Source organism: Mixophyes fleayi, chromosome 4 (genome assembly GCF_038048845.1).
Source record: "Mixophyes fleayi isolate aMixFle1 chromosome 4, aMixFle1.hap1, whole genome shotgun sequence".
Taxonomy (NCBI): domain Eukaryota; kingdom Metazoa; phylum Chordata; class Amphibia; order Anura; family Limnodynastidae; genus Mixophyes; species Mixophyes fleayi.
This window is the reverse complement of record NC_134405.1, coordinates 293,405,687-293,421,794: the sequence shown is the minus strand read 5'-3', so window position 1 is coordinate 293,421,794 and position 16,108 is coordinate 293,405,687. Positions and strand designations below refer to the sequence as shown.

The window sequence follows — 16,108 nt, the reverse complement described above, 5'->3', positions numbered from 1 at the left end:
GCCACTAAAGAAATATAGACTTCTAAATATCTCAGAAATGTCAGTCTTGCACACTATATGGTGTTACACAACCTATATACACAACACAACATATATAAAGTAAATCCAATGATCAGGCTTATGACATGGGGCTACATGTAACATGAGAAGATGACACATTTCATAATGTATGTATACATAGATATGGATAAGCAAATGTTATGTCAATTGGATATTCTCAATCGGCCACAAGATCAGGAAACATCTATTTAATTCTCAGCATTTGTAGGATTTCCTTTAGGGAAATGTTGATTGGTGGTGTAGAACAAACAATTTACATTTCTCTATCTGTCTGGGATATTCGGACACACTAGACTGAATAATATTCTATATTGTTTGTTTTTTCTTTCTCTTAACGTCAATAGTTTTTATTAAAGGTTTAAAAGTATTGGGACGGGAAGTACAGAAGAAAAATGGTAAAAAAGGAGGGGTACATAATAGGGAACGATGGATAACAGAGGTGGGACATCTGGGTCAGGGGTAGGAGTTGGTTGGCTCTGCAGTGCATAGGAGCCTGAACTCTTCACCGGTTGTGAACTCATGCCAGGGCATTCATTTAATAACTGGTGAGAATGGCACCATGGAGTATGGGGCATCTAATGTTTCCATTTTAAAGCTAAAATGGGTTTGTCACGGGACACTAGGAGTTCTGCCCAGTATGCACCAGTTGATAATGCTTACCAGAGGGACGGGGTTTACACAGCGGTCCTCTGGGCAGTAGGGTGAATAGTAGGAACGTATATAACAGCAGATGGAGAGAGAATGCCAATGGAATAGATGAGTCAGTGACTTGCAGCTATACTGGTAGGAGAGTCAGCGACTTGCAGCTGTACTGGTAGGAGAGTAGAGTGGACATGAACAAGTGAAGGAAGGTAACGGGAGAGTCAGTGGTCTGCGGATAGCAAGTTGTACCATTGCTGTGATGAGAAGACTTGTCCAGGTATAGGTAGGTAGCGGGAGAGTCAGTGGTCTGCGTATAGCAAGTTGTACCACTGCTGTGAAGGGAAGACTTGTCCAGGTGTAGGTAGGTAGCGGGAGAGTCAGTGGTCTGCGTATAGCAAGTTGTACCACTGCTGTGATGAGAAGACTTGTCCAGGTGTAGGTAGGTAGCGGGAGAGTCAGTGGTCTGCGTATAGCAAGTTGTACCACTGCTGTGAAGGGAAGACTTGTCCAGGTGTAGGTAGGTAGCGGGAGAGTCAGTGGTCTGCGTATAGCAAGTTGTACCACTGCTGTGATGAGGTGAGGACTTGTCCAGGTGCGGATAAGTGGAGGAGTGATAAGTCTATAACTGTATAAATACAATTGGAGAGCAGAGGAGCTAGTCCCAAACAGATATGCAGCGCAACGGCCAATAGTCCACAGCGGGCATGGACACCGCTGCTGAGTAGAGAAGCCTGTCCAACGAGGATATGCAGGCACAGCAGGAGAGCTGAGAGACTGCAGCGGGTATGGGAACCGCAGGTGAGCAGAGCAGGTAATTCAGCAGGAAACTGAAGATATGAGCAGGACACAGGAGACACCTTCAGAGACTCACAGGGAATGAGACTCAAGATCAGGCAACGATACCATGGCCACAGGTGCCTTAAATAGGGAGAGGTGATTGATCCACCAATTAGGTTAAAAGCAAAGTCATAAGAGTTCATGGATGCTGTGCATGCGCAGTCCATCAAGATGGCGGACGGCCGCGGCTCAGGACAGGCGCCGGCAGGAAGAATAGAGAACCACACACCAGCGCAGAGGCACTCACGGTCCGGTGAGTGACAGGGTTTTTGCTATAGTTTTATGGATGGTAAGGGGAGATGGGTGTTTCCAAAGTTGTACTATTGCTGCTTTAGCAGCTACCAAAATGTGACCCCAGACATAACAGTAGTGTGTGGGCAATTGTTCAGAATAGAGGTGGAAAAGAGCTATTAAGTGGGTTGGGAGCCAAGCATATGGATGTGACCTTTCATGCAAGTTCAAAGCCTCCACCCAAAGTGGTTGGATGATAGGGCATGTCCATAGTTGTGCCAACAGTTTGGCGTGTGCCAGACAGATCATCTGGAGGCAGCCTGGGGTGAGATAGCTCCTATATAATAATTTAAGTAGCATTTCGATATAATTGGCACACTTAGAAATTTTAGACAGGTTACCATAGATTCCCCATTGGGCCGGAGAGAGCAAGACATTGAGGTCAGTTTCCCATTTACATTGGAAGCGTGTTTGGGATATCAGAGAGGCAAGATAAGTGTTAGTGTTTTATGAGGGAAAACTCTGCATAATCTGGCTGTGAAATACGCTATACACTATTTCCTGCTAAACTACAAGTGATTGACAAATAAGATTCATGTCTTAACCGACCTGGCAGAGATCCTCTTGATTGAAAATGAGATCTACATAAGACCATGTACTGATTTGTTTCTTTCTTGGTGTCCAATTTGGTGGCCTTGAAGTGCTTAAATATGGTTATACTTCTAATAATTGTCTTGATGGATCAGAGCTTCATAATCAACCTTACATTTTGAGGTTTCGACAGTATCGCACTTACAGTACTTTATTTTCCAGTGGTGATAACATTATAACTACTTGAGCCTAAATTTGGATTTTGGGTTTATTCTGTAGGCCTCTAGTTGCTGTGGAGATACAGGGCGTATTGTGGGAAAAGTTTGTTTACAGTCTTAAATATACTTTTTCTCTTGCATCCTATTGGGAAACATAAGGGTATAGCTGGTCCAGAGAGTCAGACACTTAAACAGTTAAATCTGTGAGTGTAGCTCCACCCCTGCTATGCCCCTCCCACAGGAAGAGAGCGCACTTTAGTTTTAGTGCCCTTAGGAGTTGGGCATGTTTTCCAGGGCTCCCCCTAGGCAACAAGTAGTAAGAGCAGACCTAAGCAGCCACAGCAAGTTCTTCAGTGAATCGGAGAGAGTACAGCTGTGGCTGTAGCGAGCACAGATGCAGAGATTTCTACGTTCCTCAGTGGGGCAGCCATTTTACAATACAAAGGCAGGTAGAGGCTCTAGACTCCTCCTACCTGCTTCCTGGAGCCAACAGACTTTTCAGTGCCATTTTACCTCGCCTCCTCTTTGGACCCTGCTGTGCTTCTCCTGACAGGAGTTTTTCTCCTGTTTTAAATACTTGCTGCAATAATTAATTGTATTTTTAGAGTGTGTGTGCTTGTGAGACTGTCAGTTGGTCAAATTATATGCAGTGTTGATATATAATACATATATATTCTACTAATTTTCTGGTGAACAGTAATTTATAAATAGTGACTTTGTGACTAAACTTGGTGTAATGTATCCCTATAAAAAAAATAATAATATTGTATTATGATATATTTTCACCATGACTGACACAGGGACCTCTGAGAAGGCAACTGCTGCAAGGTCTATGACACATTATAATTCTACAAAATGTAACTCAAAATTATCTTGTGGACAGTCTAACCCGGTGGCCCTGTGTACGGCATGTGAATTGGAGATCCGGGAACACAGCCAGATTCAGCCTGTGTCTGCGCCCATGGAGGAACCTGCTTGGCTGTGACCGTTGACATCGACCTTAGCAGACCTCAAAAGGGCAATATCACAGTGAAGTAGGTCAATCTTCCACTTCTAATTCTGCATCACAACAGTCAGGCTCACAATCTGGACAGATCTCTACAGAGATGTTCCAGGTGGAATCCTCTTTGGCCCAAACTCTAGCGGTCTCGGCCCAGGGTTTGGTTAAAGCCACTTCCTCACTGGTACGCTTTTTGAGTGGTGCTAGCAAACCATCTCAAATTTCATGTGCTTTCTAGGCCTGAACTTCGATACCAGGTGTCAGGATGACAAGATTCATTCAATGCAGAAAAAATCAGGGAAATCTTGAAAAAAAAGAGAAGTCTCCGGATCTCTATGAAGCTGCTGGGCACAATGGTTTCAGTATTTGAAGCAGTTACCTGTGGTCAATTCCATTCAAGAGCATTTCAATGGAAACTACTGCGAAAATGGTCTCCGTCCCATTTACACCTGGACAGTCAGATGATCAGTCTTTCCTCTCCTGTAAGACAGTCCCTTGCCTGGTGGCTGCTCTGGTCTCACCTCTCCAGAGGTCGATCCTTCAAAATATGGGAGGTGACAGTTGTCACCAAAGATGCAAGTCTGTCAGAATGGGGAGGGTTCACCTTAAATCAGATTTCAGGGTTCGTGGGTCCCTCTGGAACGTGTCTCCCCATCAGCGTTCTGGAAATAAGGACCATCTACAATGTGCTAGTGCGGGCACAGATTTTTCTGCAGGGAAAACCAGTTAGAGTGCGGTCAGACAATGCGACAGCAGTCGCCTACATAAGCGATCAAGGCAACACACTCTGTGCCAGAGCCATGAAGGAATTCAACAGGATAATGCTGTGGGCGTAGCGACATATTGCTGTCATTTCAGCAATCTACATTCCTGGCGTGGAAAACTGGAAAGCAAATTTTCTCAGTTGCAACGATGTTTACCCAGGAGAATGGTCTCTACATCAGGATGTGTTCGATCTCCTAGTTCAACGGTGGGGGTTGTCCATAAGGATCTCAGGGCGTCGCGCTTGAACGCCAAAGTTCCTCGTTTCTGCACAAAATATACGGATCCTGCAGCAGGATTTGTGTACGCCATGGTAATTCCATGGAGGTTTCACCTAGTCTATTTATTCCCTCCTCTTCCAATGCCCCCGAACTGAAGAGGGAACGAGTACTGGCCATACTGGTGGCCCCAGACTGGCCGCATCGAGCTTTGTACTCGGACCTTCTGGTAATGGCAATACAATCCGCATTTCGATTGCCTCTTCTTCCAGACCTACTCACTCAAGGTCCTCTTCGATATCACTCATTAGGTCGGTTGGCTTTGACGGCGTAGCTATTGAAACCATGATTTTGACAGCTAAAGGGTTTTCATCAGCGGCTGTGAAAACTATGATGCAAGCCAGAAAGCCATCTTCTGCGAAAAATTATAAGTTAATCTGGAAGACTCGTGTTTTTTGGTGTGAGAGGCACCAATTTCACACGTCACGGTTTAACCTTTCCAGGTTACTAGTGGTCTTTCAGGCAGGTTTAGACAAGGGATTGTGTTTAGCCTCCTTGAAGTTGCAAGTTTACGCCCTGTCTATTTACTTCCAACGCAAGTTGGTTCTTTTGCCAGAAGTTCACACTTTCCTACGTGGAGCGCTTCATTCTTCACACGTTTGTACACCCGGTGGAACCATGGGATCTGAATTTGGTTCTTCAGGCATTGGTCCAAGAACCTTTTGAACCTTTAGATTTGATGGACCTTTGGTATCTCACTTGGAAGGTGGCATTGTCATCAGGACAGTGAGTATCCGAGTTGGGGGCTTTGTCTTGTGTTCCCCCCCTCCTTGTTTTCCATGAGGATCGGGCAGTACTTCTTACCAAGCACTCCTTTGTTCCTAAAGTTGTTTCTCCTTTTCACTTTAATCAAGAAATAGTTTGTGCTTGCACTCCAAAGTCTAGGTCTTTAGATCAGTCCTTGCTATTGTTAGGGCCCTTAAGTGTTGCGTAGCCTGCACTGTGGGTTTGCACAAAACCACAGATCTTTTTGTGTTGTATGATGCACACAGAGGTGGTTGGCCTGCCTCCAAGGTGTCTTTAGTCCATTGGATCACTTCCATCAACTTGGCTTATACGAAGGCAGCTAGGCCGGTGCCAGGCGGTTTGTCTGCTCACTCAACCAGGGCGGTAGGTGCCTCTTGGGCAGCGCGTCATGGAGCTTCACCTGAACAGCTGTGCTGGGCAGCTACGTGGTCTTCTGTCCACATTTTTGTAAAATTTAACAAACTACAGGGCTTTGCATCTCAGGATGCTAGCTTTGGCTGTAAGGTTTTCGTGCAGCCTTATCAGAGCAGTCCCTCCCTTAGGGGCAGCTTCGGTATGTCCCCTATGTTTCGCAGTGTCCTCCAATAGGACGTGAGAAAATAGGGTTTTTGTACTCGCTATAAAATCTTTCTCGTAGTCTGTTGGGGGGACACTGCACGCCCACCCTTGCTCTGAAAGTTTTACGGGTTGACTATGTTGTGTTGGTTGACCCACTGTTATCCTCCTTTGGGCTTTGTTAGACATAAACTGAGTTCTCGTCCTGTGGGAGGGGCATAGCAGGGGTGGAGCTACACACATTTAACTGTTTAAGTGCCTGACTCCCAGGACCACCAGCTATACCCCTATGTTTTGCAATGTCCCCCAATGGACTACGAGAGGGATTTTACGGGGAGTAGAAAAATCCCATTTTTTCAGCAAGGGGAAATTTTTAAATTCAGAAGGTTCTTTTTTCATCTGTGTATTCATTATTCTGTATTTGTTTTACATATGTATTGAAAAGCAAACTGCATATATTAAATGATTGACAACATTGCTAATTATGGGTACATTTTGCAATATTCACTAGCCTTTCATGCCTTACGCCTTCTAAACAGTTGTTGTTTTTATGCACTGTCCATATAGAATACCCACTTCTCCACTTCTGTTACAATACTCTATTCACTTTGGGTGGGGAGTAGATGTGGATCATAAGAAATACGTATGGAGATCTGTCCTCTTCTGTATCTAATGGCTGACTTTTTGTAAACTGTCAGTATAATTTATTGGACTATCTGAGGCTTATAGTATACCTCAACACAAATATCCTATTTATCTTTTTAAAAAGTGTCCCGATGTTATACTGCTACAGAAGATGCATATTTGTGTGAAACTTGCTTAGTTTGAGTGAGGAACAAACAGAGAAAAATTCCCCAGCACACTGCTATAGCCGGCAAAGGAGCTGCCATTTGTACTTGTACATAAAAATGCAAACGTCTCAGTTGCACACATTTGCAAATGTATGTTTAAGCCACCCGCCACTCCACGGCACTTTTGCTAATAGGGTGGTCCTAACTCTAAACAGTCAAAGCACCGTGGAGTGGCGGGTCAATAAAGTCTCTTCTTGTGATGACTCACTATTGCCAGGGCAGACCAGGGATCAGTATGAACGGGGTCGACCTGGGTATTTTCCAGGTCCAAGGTGCAGTGTGAACGGGGTCTTATGAGCTTGGATGCTCTGTGACACGGCAATATCCCAGGTTTAAAAGCCCAGGATATTGCAGGGGCAGCAATGTGAACGAAGTATTAGTACTTTTGACTATGCTTCTCTTCAGTAATGATTGGAGTGACTTCAAATACTATAATTTAAACAAAGTTAACTTATCCAAATTGTTTTGAATATCTGTACCCATTAACATGTTTATAAGAGCAGTTTTTATTGTCTGTATTGTTCCAGGTTCAGCTGGTGCACATGGAGAAGCCAGTAATATATAGATATTTGTCTCTATAATGCTATAATACAGCTGAATGAATTTCTATCTGATATATAAATGTTATGCATATAAAAGTAATGGTCAATCTATGAAGTTGTATCCATATAAAGTACCATGAAAACTTCTGGGAGTGGGAGATCATCGCTAACATTTGGTCAACCACACACCATTTAGTGATATAATAAATTACTACTTGCCTTATCTGTAGGTTTTGGTGCTCTACTCCACATTGCTTCTGGTAGTCAGCTGCATATTATACCATGTGACAGAGTTGATTTTCTACATTTTTGCCCATTATAATAGCAGTAGGTTTTTTAATTTTCAGAGTTTCTTAAATGTTTTCTTTATTTTTTAATAGGCAAGTCAGAATGTGAATATACTGCAGACATGACTGACCAGACAAGGTGGCATAATAAGAACTCTACACTTCTAGAAATTAGCAAAGCAGTGCCCATTGATGAGATGTTTGATCCTGCAGATATTTTTGTTATCAGTGAGTGATTCTATTACTTTTACACTAAATGTTTTAATTGTAAATCTACTTTGTTATAATTATGGCTCTTGGAGTAAACTGTACTGTTTTGGTTTTCAGTAGTGTTCAAGTTAGAGATTTTCTAGTTTTTCCCATTGAGCGACACCCTATTGGTCTACAGCACTAAATCACTCCCCCATCATATATGGTAAATCTATAGTAATGTGTTAGTCTAAAAAGTGTTGCTAGCGGACGCTGAAGTGATCACTATGAATTGGTTAGAAGATATTTTACACAATCTTATGTACAATTGTAAATTTGTTTCTATTATAACTTGTTTTAATGTATTGAATATATTTCATATGCAGGTCCTATTACCAAAGAATCCTGCCTTGACCCAAGCAGAAGGTAACAAAAGTCATTGATAATGACCTTTCAAGTTATGATTTGATTTATGTGTGTGTATTATGCAGCATATGTAACATCTAACGTATAATTGTTTAAATGGTCATGGTAAGAATCTTCTACTGCATGGCGTTCCAGAGTTTAGAGCATTGTACATGTAAATGACTAAACTTTGAGAGCTGCCAGAATATCATGCAATACTAGAACTGAAGCTTGTTCCTTTCAGACAATTTTACATTTTAAAGGGGAATTTTAATATATTGCTCAAACAGCACTGTTGCTATTTGTAGTGCTGGTCACTAGAGGGCAGACAAATTCATGTAGTCTAACCTTCTCAACTTCTCATCTCTTAAAAAATGCTTCTGAAACAGACATTGTTTATATTGTCAAGCCAATGATTATTAGGAGGATGGACTGTGTACCAATGTAAACCTGTCTACCTAGAACTCTGATTGTTATCGCTACTTTGAGATCGGATTTTGGTTATTGTTGTAAGGCAAAATGTCAACTGGCAGCTGTTTTGAACTTGATGCCTCTGAGAAGTAAAGCCCACGATAGTGTCCTAGGCCTGATCCTCTGCTACATGGAAAATTTCTACTAGTCTATTAATAGAAACTGCTTTTTAGTAAAATATATGTGTATGTGTATCTCTATATCTATCTCTTGGTCAGTCAACTCAAGAGAACATGATCTATAAAAACTGAATTTTAGAGAACAAAATTGTGATGCAACAAGTAGTGGTTGTGGTCACAAGTTTAACTCTGACAGGAGCCATATCTGTGTGACGTTTGTATGTTCCCCCTGTGTCTGCGGGTTTCCTCTGGGTGCTTCAGTTTCCTCCCACACTCCAAATACTACTAGGTTAATTGGCTTCTGAAAAAATTGACTTTAGTCTGTGTGTGGTAAGGAATTTACATTGTAAGTTCCAGTGTGGCAGGGACTGATGTGAATGACTACATACAGCGTTGCGTAGTGACTGGCACCATATAAAAGGTAAAGAAAATACTTGTGCACCTGTTTAGTCCAGTAGGCATCATACAGGTTGTCTAGCAAGTGAAAACGGGCTAGATGGTATCTATTATGGAGAGCATTATGTGACAGGACTGTTGTGGCTTTCTTATACCGCTGTCACACAGCCTCCCTGGCAATATGCCAGGTATATGAACCTGGGATATTGCTGGGGGACAGAGGCTCCCACGGAGAGAAATTTCTGGGTAGACCCTGTTCATACTGAACACGGGTCTGCCCGGGTCTCCATGGCAACATCACAGGAGGAGCTCTGATTGGCTCCTCGTGTGTGTGTGTGTTTTTTTTTTTTTTTTTTTCCCCCAACTTTATAATTGTTTGAGACCCAGGTTGAGAAACCCGGATCTCACCATTCATAGTGCAGGTGACCTGGGAATTACCACTCCAAAAGTCCCGGGTTTAATTTCCAGGTCATCAGACCCGAGAATTAGACCTGACACCATAGAAACCTGTAGTCCTTTGCAGTATATTAGACTGTTTATTTTTCCACCACTATTGTTATAACATATAAGACTGTGTTTTGTTGGTCGGTAGAGATTTAAACAAATCTTTTCAAGTCAGATATTATATTTCTGTGTAAAGGCTGCAACATGTGTCAGGATCCTCTGTGCAGTTTTCTACTCACTCCAAGTCTGTCGAGTCTGTCTCCTTCTTCCACATCCAATGTGACTTGGTGGTGGCAAAATACACTACCTGGATTCCTCCACTTCCCAATCATATATCCAGTAATTCTTATATCAGGGTATATATATATTAGTTTCAAACGCTGATCAGAGCTAGTTTATTGTGATACAGGTAGGTGTCATGACACAATGTTTTGGAGGTGGGGGGGCTCCACCGCCCGTCCGTCAGGTGAAGTCACTCCAAGCAGACAGGAAACAGGTGGATAAAAGCAGCAGCTGTATATATTGATATATTTTTATTTTTTTTTAACACTGAATTTTTAACCTGTTTTTGACCACATAACTTGGATGTATCATTAGTTCTTATGACGTCTTCTAAACATCAGCTGCCTCTTTCAGGTGATCATCTTCCCTCCATACAGATAGTGCCCCTGGTGCTACCCATGTTTCCATCAGTAGTTGGAGACACACTAGGGTGAGACTGGGGCACTAGGGGTCATTGATACATGAGGAGAAGCAATGCCTGTGCACAAGGAGGTTTGTTCGCAAAGACCAAGACTACTGTGAATATAATAGGACATGTCTTTTCTTGACCATCCACATCCATCCCATGTTATTTGGAGAAACCAATGTGCACAGGTTCTGCTTTTTCTAAAAGAGATCTATTGCCCCAAGTGTGCCGACATCTTACAGAGGACAGAAAACTGGAAATAGCACGGATGCATTAAAATCACTTGTTTGCACTTAGCCTCGTCTTTTCCTCCTCAACACTCAGATTTGCCTGTTCTAACTCTTATCTTCTCTATACCTGTGGCTTATTTTCAATAAGCAGAGTTTTCATTATTTCAGCAACTCCTGTACTGCCCTCCAATACCATCTCTGCCCACCAGTCATTATCTCACACACCACTTCTTTTCCCATTTCTGGAGCATTTATTAAGAAAACAAAGGAAAAATCATGCACATATATTTTTAAATACATTTATTAAGGGTTATTTTTTTCCCTCAAACGATTCTATTTCGCTCATGTAGAAGATCTATTGAAAGTATAGGGTGGGCGAGAGGCAGCCGCGTTAAAAGCTATTCAATTGTTTTTTAACGCAGTGCATTAAATAGGCTAATATGCTGTTTTAGCTCGCACATCTTTGAAACATTTTTATTTTAAGCACACCCCAAAGTAAAAGAGAACAGGTAATAAAGGTACAAAATTTAACTAATTTCTTTCTTAATATATTTAAAAATAAAAAGGATGAAATATATTTTAAAAAAGCATGATAAAAAAATATAAGTTATGTCCCATTTGAAAAATGGCTTAATGGTGCAGTTCTTTATGTTAAATAGAACAGAGATGCAGATAATTTTGGAAATAAATAGGTTGCAGTTTATTTCAATAATTGAACCTTCATGATGGCGGTGAGAGCATAGCAGTTGGCTAACAACTAATCTTGAACCAATAAACCGTGGGGGACAAACACTCAACCACTAACAAAGAATCTCATCTTGACCAATTGGCCAGCGCTAATCTGGCATCAGCGTGACTGCTCCTCTATAGACTCGACATCGTTGCGCCGTGCAGAACACAGCAAGGGACCTTTCGAGGGTTCTTCGAAAGAAGCAGTGATGAGCGGCCAATAGGGATAGCACCTTCGACTATTCGGATTGCACAGCTCTCCTACCCATTGCACCTATCCTGTATAAATAAACATGTTCAACTTATTAAAAATATGCAGGGTGGGTGGGCGGTATCGGCGACGATCAAGAACAGAAGAGACCCATTCAAATATGACCTTAAATCAATTCTACATGAAACTCCCTTACAATGAGTGACCAGGAAAGGTCATTATCTGCTATGATAAAATAACTGGACAGTAGTAAGTGATGGTTCTGTCCATTGTGCAACAGAACATGTTTATAATCCCTGAATTACAGTCATGGTGTAATACAAATATCTGCCAACAATGAGTGCAATACAGATCTCCTTTTATGTGTAATGTTTCTTATTATAGGGAATATATCCAGCTCATTTGAATTGTGGAGTAAACGGATTTGTTTACCTCTATAATAACGAGCATCATTATTCTTGCAAGCAGCATGTTTATGCTTCTAGGTCTAATATGTCTCTAAGTGATGTGGGATCCGGGAGGACGGTCTATTCTGCTGGGGATCCGGGAGGACGGTCTATTCTGCTGGGGATCCGGGAGGACGGTCTATTCTGCTGGGGATCCGGGAGGACGGTCTATTCTGCTGGGAATCCGGGATGACTACCCCAAATTTGGGAATCTCACGGACACTCTGGTAAAGTAGACAAGTATATTCATAATGCACATTAAAATTAAACTAGTGCTGCAGAATTTATAATTACATCCTAGTTGTCTGCATGAGACCTATGTGCACATTGCTCTGCTCTGCATTAGCCCCTAAAGTGTACAGTATATGAAGACTACTATCAGTGTTGGGTAAAATCATGCTTATAAATGTGACGTAAGTATGGGTATAAGTGAATATAATGAGCTAGACCTGAGCCTGTAATCCAGTCACCTAGCACAGGAGTCCACCCTCTGCTCTGTCATTGGAATCGTCTGCAGTTAGCATCCATTTAACTTATATTTAGTAAGGCTTCTTAGCACCTGCTCTCTGAGAACACAAGGCCTGAGTCATTAAGGAGTGTAAAGCATTAAAAAGGAGTAACTTTGCACCTGGGCAAAACCATGTTGCATTGGAGGGGGAGCTAAGTTTAAAATCTGGGGTCAGATTTATAGTTGGGGTAGGGCATCTCCTATATCACCTGTAAAAATAAAGCTATCAAGTATTTGTGTGCTACATGAAAAAACAGCCAATATTTTCTTTATGTGCAAAATAATTAACTAACTTACACCCCTTATAGTGTAACATGGTTTGTCCTGGAGAACATTTACTCCTTTTCTTTTTTTTTTTTTTTCTTTTTTTTCCTTAATGACTCAGGCCCACAGTGTGGAGCTATGATCCAGTTATCCACCTCTACTGAAAACAGAGTGTGATTTGTTAAGGCTGGTCCCCTGTTTGTACTGGAGGTAGATGGAGGAATTTCTCCAGTCCTTAATGGGGGAGTGAAGGCCAGAAGTCTAGTTTTGAACCCATGCCCTCCACTCCCAGTTCAGACACACAACTGGTCCAGCAGCTAATTTTCTGCATGCAGTAGTGAAAAAGGAGCTCAAAGTTCTGATTTATGAACTGGTCTCTTTAGCCTCTATTGGTAACAGTGTGTTGGCCTCACATTCCAGTAGAGGATGAGAACCAGATCAGGATTCTGCACAATGTACTCCGTTAAGACTCCAATAAAGTGAGGTCTAATCCATGCTCTCTGCAGCCAGCAAAATATGGCATGTATGAAATTTGGTTTGAATTGTCTTTGAGATATGCAAATTTGTGCAAAATAAATATAGTGTGTGTGTATATGTATACCCCTAAACTAATATTTTGTGGAAGCACCTTCTGGTGTTGACAATTCTATTTAACACTTCTATATAAGGTTCATGAAATTGCCTGGTGATCTCTGGTGCACAGCCCTCTTTAGAGGTCATTGCACATGCTTGCAATGGAACTGAGGTCTGGGCTCTGACTTTTCTGAAGTCATTCCTTTGACTAGGATAGGATCTGTGCGCTGGATCATTCATCAGGAGGTGAAATTCATATATATGAAAACATTAATGCACCCCACACATCGGCTCCCATTTGGCATTGCTACACCCACCCTAGATAACATTTACAACCCCCAGATAACATTAGTTCACCGACAGATAGCATTAATACACCCCCCCACATATAACATTAATGCAGCCCCCCTTCCAAGATAACATTAGCATGCCTTTCTACCAATAAAATATTAATACACTCCCCAGATACTTACCCTTTAAGTAAGTGCTGTGGTCTCTGCACCAACCAGTGTGCAGAGCAGTGGCGAGGGCCAGAGATCAGATAAAGTGAAGAGAAGGAAGGGGCAGGGCAAGAATTGTAGGAGAAGGAAGGGATGGGCAGGAGAAGGGAGAGGTAGGAAGAAGGAAAGGGTGGGGTGGGTAGAAAGGAAGGGGCAGAGGGCAGCAGGGGAAGGAAGGGGCGGGAAGGAGAAGGAAGGGGGGAGCGGCAGAAGGAAAGTGTGGGGCAAGCTGCATTAGGAAGGGATGGAGAGAAGAAGTAACAGTGCATTGGATCAAGCCATTTCTTATTTTTTCAGTAGCCAAGACTGTGTTAGTATACATTATTATTGTAGATGTGTAAGGCGCCACAGTGCTCCACAGTGCCATACAGTAGGGAAAACAGTCCATACATAAAACAGGGACATATAAATGCAGACATGGAAACAAAGGGTATGGAGGACCCTGCTCATTAGAGAGCTTACATTCTAAGTCAGAGGGCACAGCTGAAACAAGAGGATTAAATGTGCCATTCAATGTATTTTTGTGTATTTAGGATTGTATATACTGTACCACAAATTATATATTTCACAGTACTTTCCTGGAATATTTAAATTAATTTTCATTAAAACCTGCATCTCCAAGTATTCTGAGTTGTATAACCGTGAGGCAACACTATTTATTCTCCCACTGAGAAATCTTCAGAAGCTGGGTGACTTCCTCACAGCCTAACAACTAAACATGTATTCTTTTTTAGCAGCTGGAAGTTTTTTGGCCAGTATTTATTTTAGCCAATCAATAACCCACTGGCAATTTTTTTTTATAGTGAATTGCTCTACAAACCTCTCTCCCAATACCTTTTATAAGGTGAATTTCACCAATAATAGGTTACTATATGGCAGGATGTATTTGTGGTTTATCTTTTTAGCTAGAGGTATACGAATAGGGATCTTGCATTTACTTGCTTCTTAATTGAGAATTGATTTGTTTCGGTCTAGTACACGCCTACATTTACGTAATATAATTTTTTCTGACGAAGAGCAAGAACTTTGCCATTTTAGGCATTTCCACAGAACTGTTGAATCATTTGAAGAAAACCCCCTTAAGGTAGTGTTCAGTCACCATATCTCAGGTTTCCTTAATTGCAAATGTTGCTGCAGCATTTTGGATCCTCACAGAAAATGTGGAACCTTCGCTTCATAGGCAATTTGTTCAGGTAGCTGTTATTCCACATCCAGCATTCACATTTCTGAGTTGGCAGTGTAAGAACTGGTGCAGGAATTCCTCATATATTAGTTTTTACCTAGATTATTGTGGTGTAGAATTACATTGTATCCTCTTAGCAGTGTTCTTCCCTAAAGTGTACCTGTCTTGCAGTTTTTAATGATCTAAAATTAAAACTACAGCAATTAATAAAGGACTAATTGCAATGTAAAGTTATTTCTATACATGTTGTACAATCAACTGTGGACCTCATAAATGACTTTTGGCATGATTTAAGTTTCTATAATACTAACCTTATGTGGTCACAAAGAGTTGAAAGCTGGTAGCTTAATAATGTCACAGAAAGCTTCACCAAAAAGAGGATTTTTGTACTCGACGTAAAATCAGTTTCTCTTAACCATTTTGGGGGACACTGCTTACCATGGTTTATAGAGGTCGCTGTGCTGTGAGTAAGGCGCTAAATGCTGACAACTTGTCTGGCCTACCTACTTCCCTCAATGCTACCTGGACGTAGGAGAATCAGATTACTTAACTAACAAAGCCCTAAAGATAAGACTAAAACTAAAAGCCACAATCAAAAACGAAACATGCAACCGAAAATGGTTTAAGAGAAATGGATTTTACAGTGAGCACAAAAATCCTCCTCTTGCACAGCCATTTGGGGGACACTGCTTACAATGGGGACATTCCAAACCTGCCCCTATGTATAATCAGATTGTGCTGCGCGCAACAATTTCCGATCACAGCTAGTATCTTTTCAAACAAACGATGGTATGGAATTTTGTAAACGTGTGGTCAAAGACCAGATATCTGCACGAAACACTTGTTTGACTTCATGCCACTTATGAGGCACTGACCGACCTGGTGGAATGAGCCGTAATGCCATCTAGAACAGGAGATGCCTCCTATAAATAAGCCTCACGAATGGTAGTCATCTGGCAACCGTTTGTTTTGTTGCTGGCCATCCACGTATTTGAGTGTCATATAACCACAGAAAACTCACTCTTGAATAAGGAGGCCATGCAGTCCACATAGATTTGCAGAACCAGAACCATATCCAGCAAAAGAAGCGAATCTTGACTACCGGATTGTAAATCCTGGGGTATTGCAGATGTATTAATATCCTGGTTGAT

The 16,108-nt window shown here is 41.7% G+C and overlaps 1 protein-coding gene across 5 annotated transcripts in view; it reads left to right on the top strand.

Moving 5' to 3' along the window:
• Positions 1 to 16,108, top strand: part of LOC142150157 (uncharacterized) — a 115,525-nt gene that overhangs the window by 22,080 nt on the left and 77,337 nt on the right. For all 5 annotated transcript variants that reach the window (XM_075205361.1, XM_075205363.1, XM_075205364.1 and 2 more), the window contains exons 6-7: positions 7,695 to 7,829; positions 8,177 to 8,216. In XM_075205361.1, the coding sequence (XP_075061462.1) occupies positions 7,695 to 7,829; positions 8,177 to 8,216 (175 nt within the window). The remainder of the gene's footprint in view (positions 1 to 7,694; positions 7,830 to 8,176; positions 8,217 to 16,108) is intronic.